General features: G+C 34.1%; 1 protein-coding gene across 2 annotated transcripts; it reads left to right on the top strand.

Moving 5' to 3' along the window:
• Positions 1 to 2811: 2811 nt before the first annotated feature.
• On the top strand, positions 2812 to 15440 carry LOC111413265 (uncharacterized). Of its 2 annotated transcripts, none has more exons than XM_023044169.2 (4): positions 2812 to 3209; positions 8651 to 11351; positions 11401 to 11552; positions 15289 to 15440. In XM_023044169.2, exons 1-4 carry the CDS (start codon positions 3195 to 3197, stop codon positions 15367 to 15369), a joined length of 2949 nt encoding a protein of 982 aa, XP_022899937.2. In that variant the 5' UTR covers positions 2812 to 3194; the 3' UTR covers positions 15370 to 15440. The 2 variants fall into 2 exon arrangements, with proteins under 2 accessions (XP_022899937.2, XP_022899938.2); XM_023044170.2 differs by having other exon boundaries at positions 11401 to 11525.
• Positions 15441 to 15590: the final 150 nt, after the last annotated feature.

Raw genomic sequence — 15590 nt, forward strand, 5'->3', positions numbered from 1 at the left:
ACGTAGACTAAACTGAACCCATTTCATGCACAACCAAGCCTTATCGAATGCGTTCTCTCAAATCAGTTTCAACACAACTTCCAAATCGGTACAAATTTATCTCTAACTACATAAGCCAAACTCAGGTTCCTTTGGGGTTTACCCTGGAGTTTCGTCCAATCCGGTTGGAGTGTGTTCCATACTGGACGTCGCGCCTTTGTTTTACCTACATACAGGAATAAAGGCGCGACGTCCAGTCTGGTACACACACCAGCACCATCTTTTCCGATTAAACGGAACCTCGTTTTCCCACATGACTTATCACGAACTTTTTTATTGTAGGGTCGATAGATTTAAAATAAGAAGATTAAAAGAATTTCGATTTAATTGCATTTAAGAAACTATTAGTTTTGTTCAATAACATTCTAATTTTACTCAAAAATATCCATACCAATACTCAACACCTTCATCTAAACCATATCAAACTAGCAAAATTCAGCTCATCTATCATGTGCTTTTTGCCTTTTTCTTGAATATATTGACCGGCAAATCCAGTTAGGGGAATTTCCTCAAAATAGCTTTGCAACTCTTATCCTTCATCTTCTCATAGTACAATTTTCAATGGGATTATGGAATCCCATTGAAAATTGCTTGATTGAATCCATATTCTAGCAATTGCGATCTAAAATTTGTTCTTGGTGTGCATCTTTAGCAAATTATTACAGTTTTACAGTCTTGCTGTTCTTTAATAGGTTATAAAATTGCCTCTACCCTGGAACTGCAATCATTGTAAGGTTTTCTAGACTCTTGAGGTTGTGTACACTATCATACGTTTTGTAAATATGTGTTTCCTTTGCTTCCTCGATATCTTGCTACATTTTTAAGATCATTGGCATAAAGAGAAAAAAGATTTCGGAGACCAAACAGAACTCAATAAAACTAAACCTAACTCGTCGGATAACACGGAGGAACTTACAGATCATGCCTTCTCTCCATACAGTTGTAGGCAGTCGTTAGATCAATGAATGCAGAAGAAGTTTTGAGATTATATCAGTGCAAAATCTGGACAAATCTGATATTTTCCGCTATGGAAGGAATTTTCATTTGCAATGATCCATACGGATATTGGGGTACCTGTGCTTCGGAGTGCAAGGGCAAGTGTTATAAGTTTAAGCGAAAGCTAAGTTAAACTCCGCTTATTCACACTCAAACCAGATACCAACCCATTTCATGCACAACAAAGCCGTATCGAATGCGTTCTCCAAAATCAGTCTCAACTCAAATTTCAAATCGGTCTAACTTCCAAACCAAATCAAATCAAATCAACAAATCATCCAAGTAAAATCTTGTTTATTCACACTTAATCCAAATCTAACTCATACATACTTAAGACAAACCCAACTCATTCGCACTCAATTTGCACCGAACCCAAACGACGTGAAGCATCTAGTTCATTTATAGCCAAATATTTCCTTCTTATTTCTCCAAATAGCTTTTACAGAGTCTATCTTTGGATTGCAGACAAAGGCATTATCTGCATTGAGGTTATGGGTAAAGACAAGATATTCTAAATCGTTTTTTTCCGTTTCGTAGTAATGAATTATCGAGGTGGTCGTTTTCTTATCTTCGCAGTTGGGTAAAAAGTAGTAATAATAATAACCCTTAAACTCTCTGACAACTCGAGTCATTAGAATTAGGGACTTTCCAGTAGAAAACTTAAATGTAGTAACTAATCTACGATGGCATATACAACACCCAGATCTTCATCGTTATTTGAAGTGGTTGAGAAGTCTCTTGACACCTACAGTACTGATTGCTAAGGACTTCTCGATGTCAAAATCAGCAATAAATAGTGCTATTTTTACCTTTCCTGGAGATTTCGCTGGGGTTTCGTCTAATCCGGTTGGAGTGTGTTCCATACTGGACGTCGCGCCTTTATTTTACCTACATACAGAAATAATGGCGCGACGTCCAGTCCTTTTCCGATTAGACGTAACTTCCTTTTTCCACATGGTTTATTTCTGAGCTTTTTATATCAAACTCATGTTATCACGATGTTTTTTATTTTAGAGTCGATAGATTTAAAATAACAAGATTAAAAGAATTTCGATTTAATGTATTTAAGAATCTATTAGTTTTGTTCAATAACATTTTAATTTTACTCAAAAATAAAAAGAATTTAATCACCTAAAACTACTTATGCATTCTAATCTCCGCTTCCGTTTCTTACAATAGATAGACACAAACGAATTTAAACCTTTTAAAACCCCCAGGTTAATCACCAACAAAGAATTTTTTTTATCTAAACGGAAAACCCTCCCCCACAAATGACCGTTATTGAAAACCGGTCGCAAGAATTCAGGTAACTAAAAGTAGAAAGGAAGCACGTTTTTGCTTTTTTATTTCTAATTTATTGTATTCTTTTCTTTTCTTAGGTGTATTGTTGTTGTCTGGGGAGTTTAAATTTTATCGATCGTTAAGAATGGAATTAAACAGAAATTGGCTACGAGAAGCTAATCAAATCACGCCTCTTATTACAAACTGGAAAATAAAGAACTTGGGTATATGGGCTTTCGTTTAATGAATTCTCTAAAGCTTTACGAATCGATTTGCAACAGTCACGAAGTTAAGATATTCTTGTCGTGGTGTATAGTTTAAGAAAAAATATATTTTTAAAATTCTCTAACAAATCATTATAAGAATATTTTATACCTGTTTGAGGGGGACAAATTTGGATGATACTGATGATGGTGGTGTTACAGGTACAAGAAAAAAGAAGAGGTGGTGTTTATGGGTCAAAAGTATAAAACCACCATCACGACCATCCTCTTAGGTACTTAACTGCGTGAGTTGTCCGGTATAACACGGTCACAATTGGAAGGAGAGAGCACCAAGAATCGCCGCTGTTTTTTTACCTCATCCGTGCCGGCAATTTCACTTCTTCGGATCGCGTAGAGAATTCAGTGTCACGTGTATATACGCAAGAAGTGGAGGAATACGTTTGAAATCGAATTAAACCGAAACTAATTAAAATCAAATTTAATAAATATTTTTGTGTACGGTTTTATTGTGATTTTTTCTTTTTTTAAAAATAAACTTTACGGACTATAATTCGTGTTGATTTTTTTTGGACGTTCTGAAGATTCAGTTGGTTTTTTTCTTTTGGAGATGTCACTTTGCAGAAACGGATAAGTTTTCATCGGGTTATCGTAATTATGAAAGTGTTGAAGGTACGTTTTAAATTTTTGATTTCGCATAACCCTTATTGTATTGAGAAATTTGGAATTATGTGGGTTCGTTTTCTTTTTTTATGTATTAGCAAATTAACGAATCTTTATGTTAATTATTATTTAACACTTAAATCAAAATTCAGTGTTCTTTTTTTAACTTACCCAAATCTACTTGGACCCATTAGATAGTTCTGCTAAGGTATTATTTTTCTGAAAACATTTTTGATTTTGCTTTAAGTCTTTACGAGTCTTTCATATCTGAAAGCTTCAAAGTTTACATATTGGCATAAATATGATTATTGAACCTACATCAATTATATAAACATTTTTTTAGTTCAAAATCAATGATTACCATCTTTCTGGAAATATAGTGTTAGCTTTCTGGCTGCTTCATTATTCATTACTCTTAGTAGTAAATGATGATTTTTTCAAACATTGTATTTCAATTATTGATTACGGAATCACTGTTAGTTTTGGACTATTTAATAATTATTATATCGACAACAACGGAAATTGCAGCGCTTCGACCACAAGCAACCACGACAAAATCAAAATTTCATACTCTCCGTTCTGAGTTTACACGAGATTGCTTGCGACTGCGACGCTGCAATATGTATTGTTGAATCTAGTATCGATTATTAGAGCAAACTCTAAATTGCATGACAATGTTTGGAATTAATTTTAAAAACTGTAAACTACGAAAAAAGTTATGGTTATCTAAAGACTTAGGTATTTTAAGGGATTTCTACAGGATTTCTTGTCATGTCTAAAGGTACCTAGGAATTCTCACCAAGTTTTAAGGATTCTTAGGCATATCCAGAGATTTTAACGATTTATAGAAGATTTTCCATGATTTTGAGAATATTTCTTTCGGATTATATGAAATGTCTAGAATATCCAAGAATTTCCAAAGATGTCTAAAAGTTCATCAAAATCTTCGGACTGTTTTAGAGATATCTGTGGATTTATTGTTCTTTATAGGGGATTTCTACAAAATTATTATTTATCGGTCTTGAATTAAGGTTGAAATTTCTCGGCCGCAAACGATTTCTTAACCGAGTGAGCATTTTTGATTAAGCTGAGGTTGGTTAATAGCCAACACACATTCCATGATTAATTAATTGTTTTCAGATATCAAACACCATTCAGTTGTATGATTAGGCAAAATTAGGCATGCTGTGTCGTATACCACAATCTAAACACATTAGCCATAAAAAATCTGTTTAAAGACGATAAAACCTTTCATAGGTTAATCTCAAAAAGTTTTAAACTCTATAGATGAAACAACAAAACCTTTATGGCATGTTTGAGCTTGCGATGCAAAAAACTTTGTTTTTCTGCTTTTCCAACAAAATTTCGCATGTTGTTTTTTGTTTCTCCACGTATCGTTCCAACAGTTGATATGGGTCTCTTATTCCATTTTTCAAGATCTTGCCCATTTGATCTAAACGGAGTCAAACATCTTGTCGAATCACGTCCAGCTTGTTGGTTAACTGTTCTTGTTCGTCTGGGTGTCATCTAATGCTTGCAATTCTTCGTCTTCAAATTTTGTCGGTAATGTTTGTTCTTTGTCTTCCACACAAAAATCTCCAGTTTTGAAACTTTGAAATCAATCACGAGAGATTTTTTCAGATATCTTCTTTACGTTTCTTTCTGGTAATATCTGGGTTTCTCCTTGCTTTTGATGTCTGATATTTGTTAGAATTTTCTGGGATCAAATTTATTAATATCTACGAATATCCAGGTATTTCTAGATGCTAAATTTCCAACTAATTTATTTATTAATGTTATTTAACGACGTGTAAGAGTTGGTTGGCAGTTTTAGGCATTTCCAGAGATTTTAATGATTTGTAGATGATTTTCCATGATTTTGAGAATATTTTTTCGGGATATTACGAAATATCTAGAATATCCAAGAATTTCCAAAGATGTCTAAAAATTCATAAAAATCTTCAGACTGTTTAAGAGATATCTGCGGATTTATTATTCTTTATAGGGGATTTCCACAAAATGTCTGAGTATCGCAAGGATTTTTGAGAAAGTTCGAGCTTATCTTACCTTTTTTTATGAGTTCCTGAGTAAACCTGAATCTGTGGGTTGGATGGGTTGGGTTCATGGTTGTTGTGTTCATATTCTGTCTCTGCGGCATCTATAAAGTTCTCATTCATGGCTATCATATCGTCTATCATATTCAGTAGATCTAGCCTGAGGGTTTAAGTGATTTTTCAAAAATTTATTTATTGGTCTTGAATTGAGGTTGTAATTTCTCGGCCGCAAGCCATTTCTTAACCAAGCGAACAATTTTGATTAAGCTGAGGTTGGTAATGGCCAAAGCAAATTCCATGATATTAAAAATTAATTGTTTCAGATGTCAAATACTATTCAGTTGTATGATTAGGTAAAATTAGGCATTCTGTGTCCTATAACACAATCTAAACACATTAACCATAAAAAAATCTTTTTAAGGACAATAAAACCTTTCATAGTGTCAACTCAAAAAAGTTTTAAACTCTACAGATAAAACAACAAAATCTTTATGGAATGGTCGGACCTACGATGCAAAAAGCCTTGTCTTTTCTGCTTTTCCATCAAAATTTTGCATGTTATTTTTTGCTTTTCTACGTGTCTTTCCAACAGTTGATATGGATCCCATATTCCATCTTTCAAGATCTTGCCCATTTGATGGAAAAACTCAGTTTTCGAACTGAGAACAGCTTGTCGAGTCACAATTCAAATTTTTTCGGTAGCTTTGTCTTACACACTAAAATTTCCAGTTATGAAACTTTGCCACACGCTTCTTCTTTACGTTCTATAAGTACTTACATTCCCTTCTGGAAATTTCTGGCTTCCCCCTTGCTTCTGATGTCTTATATTTTTGTTACTTCTATCTCGTTTCTTCTCTATCTTCCTTATTATGTACTTATTTCTAACTTCTTCCTTTCTGAGTGGTTGGTTTGGTCCCCATTTGTAATTTTGTCATGGTTTTGATAGCATGGCATTAACCTCAATGTATCTAGATAACATCTGTCTTTGACGGCTCTCTGAAAATAATAATCCATAGGAATTAAATTGAAGCTCCTAGATGGCCAAACATCACCATGTCAGTTTTAAAAAGTGTTAAACATTGATATAACGTTGGTTATGTGTGAACAATAATGGTCTACAATGATTATTAGTAAAAAATGGCCAGATATTTACATAACTTTCAATGTATAAATGAAATTCGTTAGAAAAGATGACTTCTTGGTAATCGAGAATATAACAAGAATTTCAACTAGTTGACAACAGAGAGTAGAGTTTAGTAGAAGCAATCCAACCGGTTTCGGCAACTAAGCCAACATCAGGGTCAACATATAGCGTAACTAATTTAATTATAATGTTAAAATATCGGAAATCGGATCTTTTCACTAACTTTATTATCATCTAAATAATGATAAAACGAACATAAAGTGAAATTTCTTTTCTTTATTTTCACCTTTCTTCATCTCCCCTTTTTTTCCGTTCATTTTCTTATTATTCTCTTCCGCATAATTTTTTCAATCAGTTTAGGAGGTTGTTGCCGGGAGTGGAACGCAAAGAACAATCCTCTTTTGTACAGTATGGGAAATGTACATCTCGTGAAAGCTTCACAAAGAGACTTTCAAATAATTTATTTTATGGGATTAGTGGGTTCTTACATTTTATGCGATATTCCGATTATTTAAAACGAGAAAAAAAGTTTAAATCGTAATAATTTCATTTATTAAAGTTGATGTGATCGATTAAAGTTGAATCCCGGAAGAAAAGGAACAGTAATAGAAAGTTTAAGTTAAAAAAAACTTTGTATGCAGACGATAAAACCGAATGGTAGTAGTACAACTTGTCCAATTCAATGCGTTTCCTGAATATTAAGCGACTCAAACGTGCGATCTTTTAAAATTCTTGCGAAGGTGAAGAAGAGAAATCAAAAGACATTTAGGCTATGCTAATGTTAAATTTCCGGGAAAGCGTCCTCTGTAAATAATCGCAAAAACTAGTTCGCACAAACTCGTATAAAACATCATATAAAAAATACTCCTATCATTTTTGATTCATTATATTTGTTTTCCATTACAAAAGATTCCGAAGAGAAAGCCTTTTTCATTGTCTTTCTTTCATTTTCTCTTGGGTATTTATTCGGTTCTTCTTGTGTCCCGGATTCGTACCTGTACATTGGGAATCTTAACGACCCGTGAAAACGTGAACATCGTTTTGCGCAAATATAGGCCTGAGGCGGTTCGATATCATCGTGGCCACTTTCTTTTGGGTATTAGGAAAACGAAGACGATAATCCAACGAGTTGGTGCTACTTATGAGTAGGTCATATGCCATGTGGTACATTGTAAGATGAGGCTCTGATCGATGTAACTAAAGCATCGAAGAAGAAAGTTATTAAAAGCGATATTGGTATATATCTTTGATGTGTTTAAAGAAAAAGTTGTTTGTAGAGATCTTTGTGGTCTAAATTCCGTTTTGTTTTTTTGAGGTCGATTAGAAAATCAGATTTTATTTTGTATATTAATTTTTTAGGTGCTCATAATGCTCTAATTGTTTTTATAGGTTTTTAAATCCACGCGTAATTAATTAAATCATTATGTTTAATAATTATTTTCAACAACACAATTTATCTTTGAACAATTCTAATCTAGATTAGTAACAAGTTTACTTCAAGAATGTAACATGTTTGCATAAAATGTACAAAACCATTAGCACACTTAGCCACCTGTTACGGCTATTTAACCAGGTATTTATCGTAAAGCTTGAAACACTAGAAGCAACTTAGTTGATAGCAAAACTTTTCTCGTGAAGTATCTAAACATCAAAGTTCGATTGTTAAACTTTCAAAACCATAAAAATAAACCCGATCGAAAAGAAACCGACCCGATATAAGGAATTGATTTTGTATCGGCGTGGAATTAGAAGAGAGAAAGTTTTGAAAAAGCTAAATAGAAATAAAAATTTCAGGTTAACATGTCAATCGGATAAACGATCAATCGGACGCGAAGAAAATAATAACGTGTTAATAAAAAAATAATCTTGAATAAAGTTACCTCCGGCGAATCGACCTTGAACTTCTTTCTTGTGTTTTAAAGAACCATATACGGATGTGTGTCAACGAGCCAATATATTTTTCTTGTACAAGACGAGAAACTGCACTTGAAAAATTTCACTCATTGAAAGTTGTTTCTTCTAGGCAGGTGTTTGATTTCTTAGGTTTTACTGCCCAATTAAACCTTTTAGAGTTAACACGAAGAGAAGTCCTATACGTCTCCTCGAAAGCATTTTCTTCTCTCCTCCGCTGACGTTTACAGTGCGCATATTTAATTGTCGCTTTCTTTATTTCAACTCTCAATATTATTTATGATTTTGCTGATTTTGCATAAGATTTAATAGTGAAGTAATTTGAATTAATTTTATTTCAGGTCTCGATATTACTGACGCTTTTAGTCGCAGTTATTGCCGAGGACGAACTTAGACAATCAACAGATCTCAAAGAAACTCAAAACAACAAAGAGGTGACCAAATTGATACTGAAAAAATCCGAATCTGGTCAAGAACAAACATTTTTTTCAAAGTTAAAGAATTGGATTTTTCCCGGAAATAACATTACCCCGGTTCCAGATAGCAAAGCGGTTGCGGGACATCATGTTCCATTTTACGTAGCCCCTCCAAGACCCATTCATCCAAACAGACCAGACTGCGATCCATGCAATAAGGAACCATGGATACCTATTGCAACAAATTACGGCCAAAACACTTTAATCGGATTCGTCCCACAATCAACATTTAATAATGGTAACGGTGGGCCGCATCAACAATATGGTCCACCTTCTAATAATTTTGGTGGAAATTTAATTCCACCCAACCCAATTTCACAAAATTTAGTTCTCATTCCACCAGCACAAAATTTCGCTCAACCCAATAAAAATTATGGACCACCGATTCAATTAGATTCTTCGCAATTAGTACCTCCTCCTCAATATGGACCTCCACTTCAATATGGACCCCCACAAATATCACCATCAACCCAATATGGACCACCAGTTCAACTTGGACCATCACCTCAATTAGGACCATCTCTTCAACTTGGACCTCCACCACAAAATAATCCTCCACCTCAACTTGGTCCTCCTCCTCAATTAGGTCCACCTCCTCAATTAGGTCCACCTCAACTTGGTCCTCCACCTCAATTAGGTCCACCTATTTATGGTCCTCCAAAACCACATTCAAATAAAAACTATTTACCCCCTCTCCAAAATAATTTCATTAATCGCCCACCAATTTTCCAAAATCATTTTGTTCCTCGTTTTGTTCAAAAACCAAGAAATAATTTCCCGATTGGGATGAAACCGCCTCATCCGAGTAGTTTTGTAACAAATTATGGGGTCCCACCAACTAGTCAGATTCCATTTGGAGTTTATGGTCCACCACCCCAAAATTATGGAGCTCCTCCTATCGAGCCTCCAAAACCGGGACCTTCAGATAGTTATGGAAGCCCCATTTCGGGATCAAACGCCCAATTTGCTTTAGGGGTGCAAAATGGGAAGGGGTATCTTCCACCACCACCGGCTATAAGTGATGTTGGGGTAACACCATTGCTTAAACTTGAAGAATTCGATGAGATTCTTGATGCACCTGATGCACCAAGATTACCTTTACCTTTGCCAAATTTAAATCAGTACCCCATGGCGCCTTTAAGAGCCCCACAAAATTTTTTGGTTGATTTCCATGTCGATGGACAAGAAAGCAGACAAAACGAAGTTGTTAATAATAAAGAGATTATTGAAAATAATCAAATTTTGAATACTCAACAAATTCCTCAACAAAATGTAATAGACCAAAACGAAGTTCAAATTATTCCAAGTATTCCACTTGCAAATTATATTTCTTCGGTTGAGTATCCAATAAATTTAGTGCAATCACCAATCGTTGATGTTGCTGTTAACCCAATTGAAGAAGTCAAAACAAATACACAAAAAGAAAATACAAATCAATATGGCCCACCTTTAAAACTAAGCCAAAACCCTATCGTTGTTGATAATTACGACAATTACCCATCAAGTTCGAATCACAACGTTTCTTACACAAACTTTAAGCAGGATCATGAAAAAGATGTCGAATCATCTTTTAGCAATAAAGTAACTGAATTTATGGCGCACCCAAGTCAAATAAACCAATTACTCCCCCCAAAAGAAATCGAGATAAACACAAAACCCCCTTCCGTTGATTATTCGAATTGGGCAGTGTCAAAAACGTACCTTTCCTCATCAATGGTCCCACCTACACCAGGTCCATCAACTTGGTTAACAAATTTAGGATTTGGGGAAGAAATAACTACAACGTCAAAACCGAATCAAATCCAAATTATAATCCCTTACACAAAATTATCTTTGAAAGGAAAAAAATCGCCCGTCAAAGAATTCGAAAATAAATTATCCTTGTACACTTTACCCCCAACAACGGAATCGGAATGGTTAAAATATAGCGAAGCCCCCACCACCCAACCCGAAGTGATTAACATAAAAGACTTCATAAGGAATAAAGAAAAGGAAGAGCAACAACAAAACATTTTACCATACGATGTTTTAAATTTCCAAAAAAATATTGATGATTGGACGGCATTGGAATATTCGCGAAACAATTTCTATGAATTCAAAAAATTAATGTCACCGCCACAAAATCAATCGACATCAAAAGAAATTCCTAAAAACTTTTTCATCACGAAATCTTACGAAAAAATCACAACGCCGAAAATTTTCGATCACGAACCGGCCGGATCTCATCAAAATGAAAATAAAGTGACGAGTTCTTTTGAAAATTTCGAAACTAATCTTATCGATGATACGACTATATCAATCAGTACGACCGAAGAAATTACGACTACCACAGAATTACCAATTGAAAGTACAGATATTGTTACGGAAGAATCTAATATCAATGAAGTTGCCCCACAAAAAGAAAAAGTTTACGTTGTTACACCGGAATCTTTGGTGAGAGTTACAACGCCAAAGTCAACAATAGCATTTAGTCATCCGCCGAAAATCGGTGGTAAAAGTGCTAAACAAATAAAGGATGAATACAATAGTAATTTAAGGTTGATTTTAAGCGAATGGCCACACCGAAGTAAGTTTAAAAAATAATTTATTTTTATTTTATTATTTATTTTTTTTAGTTAATAATTTGGAGACCACTACGAATAAATCAACCAGTCCCCATCCATTATTTGGTTTAATGGGAATTTCTTCTTATGTTAACCCAAAGAATGCAACGATAGAAACTTATTCTGGTCATTCTAAGGTATTACTTTCTAACGAAAAGAAACAGGTATAAAATTCATGTAATTTAAGTAGTTTTTGTTGGGAAAATTTTTAAAACATATTTGGTTAGAATAGTAAGTAGATCAATTGCACTTTTTTGTTGTTATACTTGTTTTTTTTTTAATTTGTGTTTTGGTGGCTGGTTTTTATACAAATTTAGAAATAGAGGTGACTAAATAATTGCATACAGTTATAATAGTTTTAATATCACACAAAGAGAAATTTTGTTGGAATAATATTTTCTGTAATTAACCACAACTGCTCTTCAATGATTTGGAGAGAAATACACCCGTAGTTATTTATAAAACACTCTTCTACCGCAAAATAATTTTCTTCGGGAGAAAAAATATTGCTCTCTTTCAAGATTTCGGAGTCTAGGAACATCATGTAATGTCTAATGCGATTAGGTGTTGAATGTCTTCAACAGATGTCTAAATTGTAGATGTTGAAAATTAGTGCAAAGAAATTTTTCTCAGAGAAGGCATTTCAAAGTAGATTGCCTTCCATAGATTCTGTCATAGCTTATTCCTTAAATTATTAGTAATCTTTGTTCTGCTTCAATTTTTCTTTCTCTTTCTTCAATTAAAAGTCTCTTCCAGTCTGTCTTTTCTCTGTCTAGCGGCTTTCTCGATTTTGTGGTTTCTTCCCATTCTCATTCCTTTCAGCCCAGTATTTTTCTTCCATTTTGAATATTTATACAGTCTTTTCTTATTTCTACGCTACGGCTTTTATGTCATTTTAGGTTCTGTTCTATCTGGTTACAGCTTCCCTGTTTTTCCTTTTTAATGCTTGTTCACTTTCTTTCTTTTATTACTAATCACTTTTATGCTTTCATAATCTCTGCCTGGTTCCCTTCTTGCGTTTACAGCCTCTTTTCAGTCTTTCTCCATCCTGGGAGTATCCTCTTTTCCTTCCAACCTCTATTAAGTTTCTTTCTTCTATTAGCCATCTCATTCCAATTTCCCACATTTCTGCCAGTTCCTTTCTTCACCTTCCATCTTCTATTCAGTCTCTTTCCAGTGTCCGTCTTTTTTGTCCAATCTCTTCATTGTCTTTTTACTCTCTGTTCACTCACTTTATTTCTTTTATTAATAATCTCGTTTTTACCTTTCTCTTCTCTGTCTGATTCTCTCCTTACATTTACAGTTTCGTACCAGTCTTCCTCCAGCCTGGCTAGTATCCTCTTTCTTTTTCCAATCTAAGGTTCAGTTTCTTTCTTCAATTAAAAGTCTCTTTCCAGTGTTTCTTTTCTTTGTCTAGCGGCTTTCTTGATTTTATAGTTTCTTCCCGTTCTCACTCCTTTCAACCCAATTCTTTTCTTCCAGTTTGAATTTCTATTCAGTCTTTTCTCATTTCTACGCTACGGCTTTTTTGTCATTCTAGCTTCTGTTCTATCTGGCTACAGCTTCCCTGTTTTTTGTCCGGCTCCTTTCTTCCCTTTTTAATGTTTGTTCACTTTCTTTCTTTTGTTACTAATCACTTTTATGCTTTCATAATCTCTGTCAGGTCCGTTCATTGCGTTTACAGCCTTTTCAGTCTTCCTCCATCCTGGCTAGTATTCTTTTTTCTCTCCAACCTCGTTAAGTCTCTTTCTTCTATTATTCATTTCATTCGAATTTCCGTCTTTTCTGTCAGTTCCTTTCTTCTCCTTCCATTTTCTGTTCAGTCACTCTCCAGTGTCCGTCTTTTCTGTAAAATCTCTTCATTCTCTTTTAGTCTCTGTTCACTCACTTTATTTCTTTTATTATTAATCTCGTTTTTACCTTTATCTTTCTGTCTGGCATCCTCCAGCTCGGCTAGTATCCTCTTTCTTTTTCCAATCACTGTTTAGTCTCTTTCTGCTATTAAATTTCTCATTTCAATCTCTCTCTTGCCTGCCTAGGTCTCAGTTCCATTTCTTTCTCCACTATTATCACTCTCTTTACACTTCTCGTCTTCTCAGAGAAGTCAGTTTCAAGCTACATAGTCTCTTCTCAATCTCCCTCCTTGATGCCCAGTTCCTTTTTTTCTATTCTGAGTTTCTATTCAGATTTCCACATTTCTGTTTAATCCCTATTCTTTCATTCCAGCTGCTGTTCAGTCTCTTTCCCGCCTCCCTCTTTTCTGCCCAGTCCCGTTCTTCTCTTTTCTGTCTCTGTCCACTTTCATTTTTATTACTAATCTCCTTTTTTTGCTTTCCTCTTCTCTGCCTGGTACCCTCCTTGTATTTATAGTCTCGTTCCAGACTCCCTCCATCCCGGCTAGTTTTCCAATCTGTGTTCAGTCTCTTTTTTCTATTGCCGTTCTCATTTCAGTCTCTAACTTTCCTGCCAAGTTCTCAGTTTCATTTCTCAATCTTCGTTTATTATCTCTCTTCTATTATAACTTTCTTTACCGTATTCGTCTTCTTAGAGAAGTCCGTTTCATGCTTCATAGTTTTTTTCCAATCTCTCACCTTTCTGCCCAGTCCCTTTTTTCTATTCAATCTATTGAATTTCTATTAAATCCTATTCTTTCATTCCAGCTTCTGGTCATTCTGTTTCTAGCCTCCCTCTTTTCAGTCCAATCCCTTTCTTTTCTTTTTTTTATTACTATTTTTCTTGCTTTCGTCTTCTCTGTCTTGCGTTTATAGTCTCTTTGCAGTCTTAGTTCCTAGTTCCAGTTCTCTCTTTTCCCAACCTTTGTTTACTATTCCCCTCCATGTATACCTCTCATTCCATTCTTCCTTTTCTCAGTCTCTTCTCCTTCTTGCTTTAGTCTTTTCCCAGTCCTTGTTTTTTCTTTTTAATCTCTTTCTTCTACTTTCAAATTGGTTTTCTTGCTGTCCTATTATAATACAGTTTTTGAATCACATTAATGTAGTCAACTATTTTTAGGTTATTTTAAGTTACATCTAAGAAATTTAGTATATTTTCTTATATCTAGTTTGTACTAAGCTACTTAATTTACAACATGTCTTATCATTCGTAAAAACAAGTATTTAGGATTTAGATCTACAAGTTAGAAATGTCTAAAGATACTTATCTAGAGATATTGATACGACCACTTAGGTTAGTGCTTTCGGTCGTTTGCAATCGTAAAATCGATCAAGACTTCTCCTTCGCAATTCAAACTCTCTCCAGATTTTCCATTTCCCCCAATACATTTTCAACTTCTTTATTGGTCATTGAGACTGAACGGGATTTGTAATCGAATTTAGCCGGTTTCTATTCAAGTTGACGTTTAACTTTTTTCTTTTTAATTTCTTTTATTGATACATTGTTTTGGCACGTGTATTATAAATCTTTTTCACGATCCATTAGTTGGGTGATTTACGACATTTTGAAGATCAAGAAGGGCTCTTCTGCGATACTTTACGACCGGGTTTTAAAATTCCATGCTGACCTATTTGGAAAAAGTTTGATTTATACGACTTTGTCACGCGTTATTGACTTCTCACGTTATTTCATGTGTCTCCGTTGCACACATTTTATTTTGTTAAACGAGGATTTTATTACATTATTGATTAAACTTTATACTTTCGTTTTAATTAAATTATATAATTTTAGAATGAAATGAAAATGTAAAAACTCATTAAATTAATGTGTTTTCTTAAAATTAACATATCGATTCAATTAGATACTTTCTTCTATTAAATATGACATTTTAAGGTCGTTATTATCGAATGAGGATCTATATTAACCTGCTCTACATTAATTTGCGTTTTCACTTCGATTATAACTTTGAAATTATCTAAAGTGGTTTTATTGTTTCTTTTTTCTTAGGTAATTACGATTGTGACTCCAATTAGCGTTTTAAAAAGTGATAATTATCAAGAGGCGACGACAAATACTTCAAAAACTTAATGAAATCTGAGGAGATTTTGGAATTAACGATGCCATTTGGAGTGATTTAACACGGGGGAAGTTTATTTATTAATTTATGGGTTTGAAATAAGAAAAAAATGTATATAAGATGAGCTCCAGGATATTCCTGTAACCAAAGCGTCTGGGATTTTTGTTTTAAATCTTTTGTATATTTCATTTTACGCGTACCTTTATATCTGTTACCTAGACTTAAAATATTT

This window comes from Onthophagus taurus, chromosome 11 (assembly GCF_036711975.1).
Source record: "Onthophagus taurus isolate NC chromosome 11, IU_Otau_3.0, whole genome shotgun sequence".
Taxonomy (NCBI): domain Eukaryota; kingdom Metazoa; phylum Arthropoda; class Insecta; order Coleoptera; family Scarabaeidae; genus Onthophagus; species Onthophagus taurus.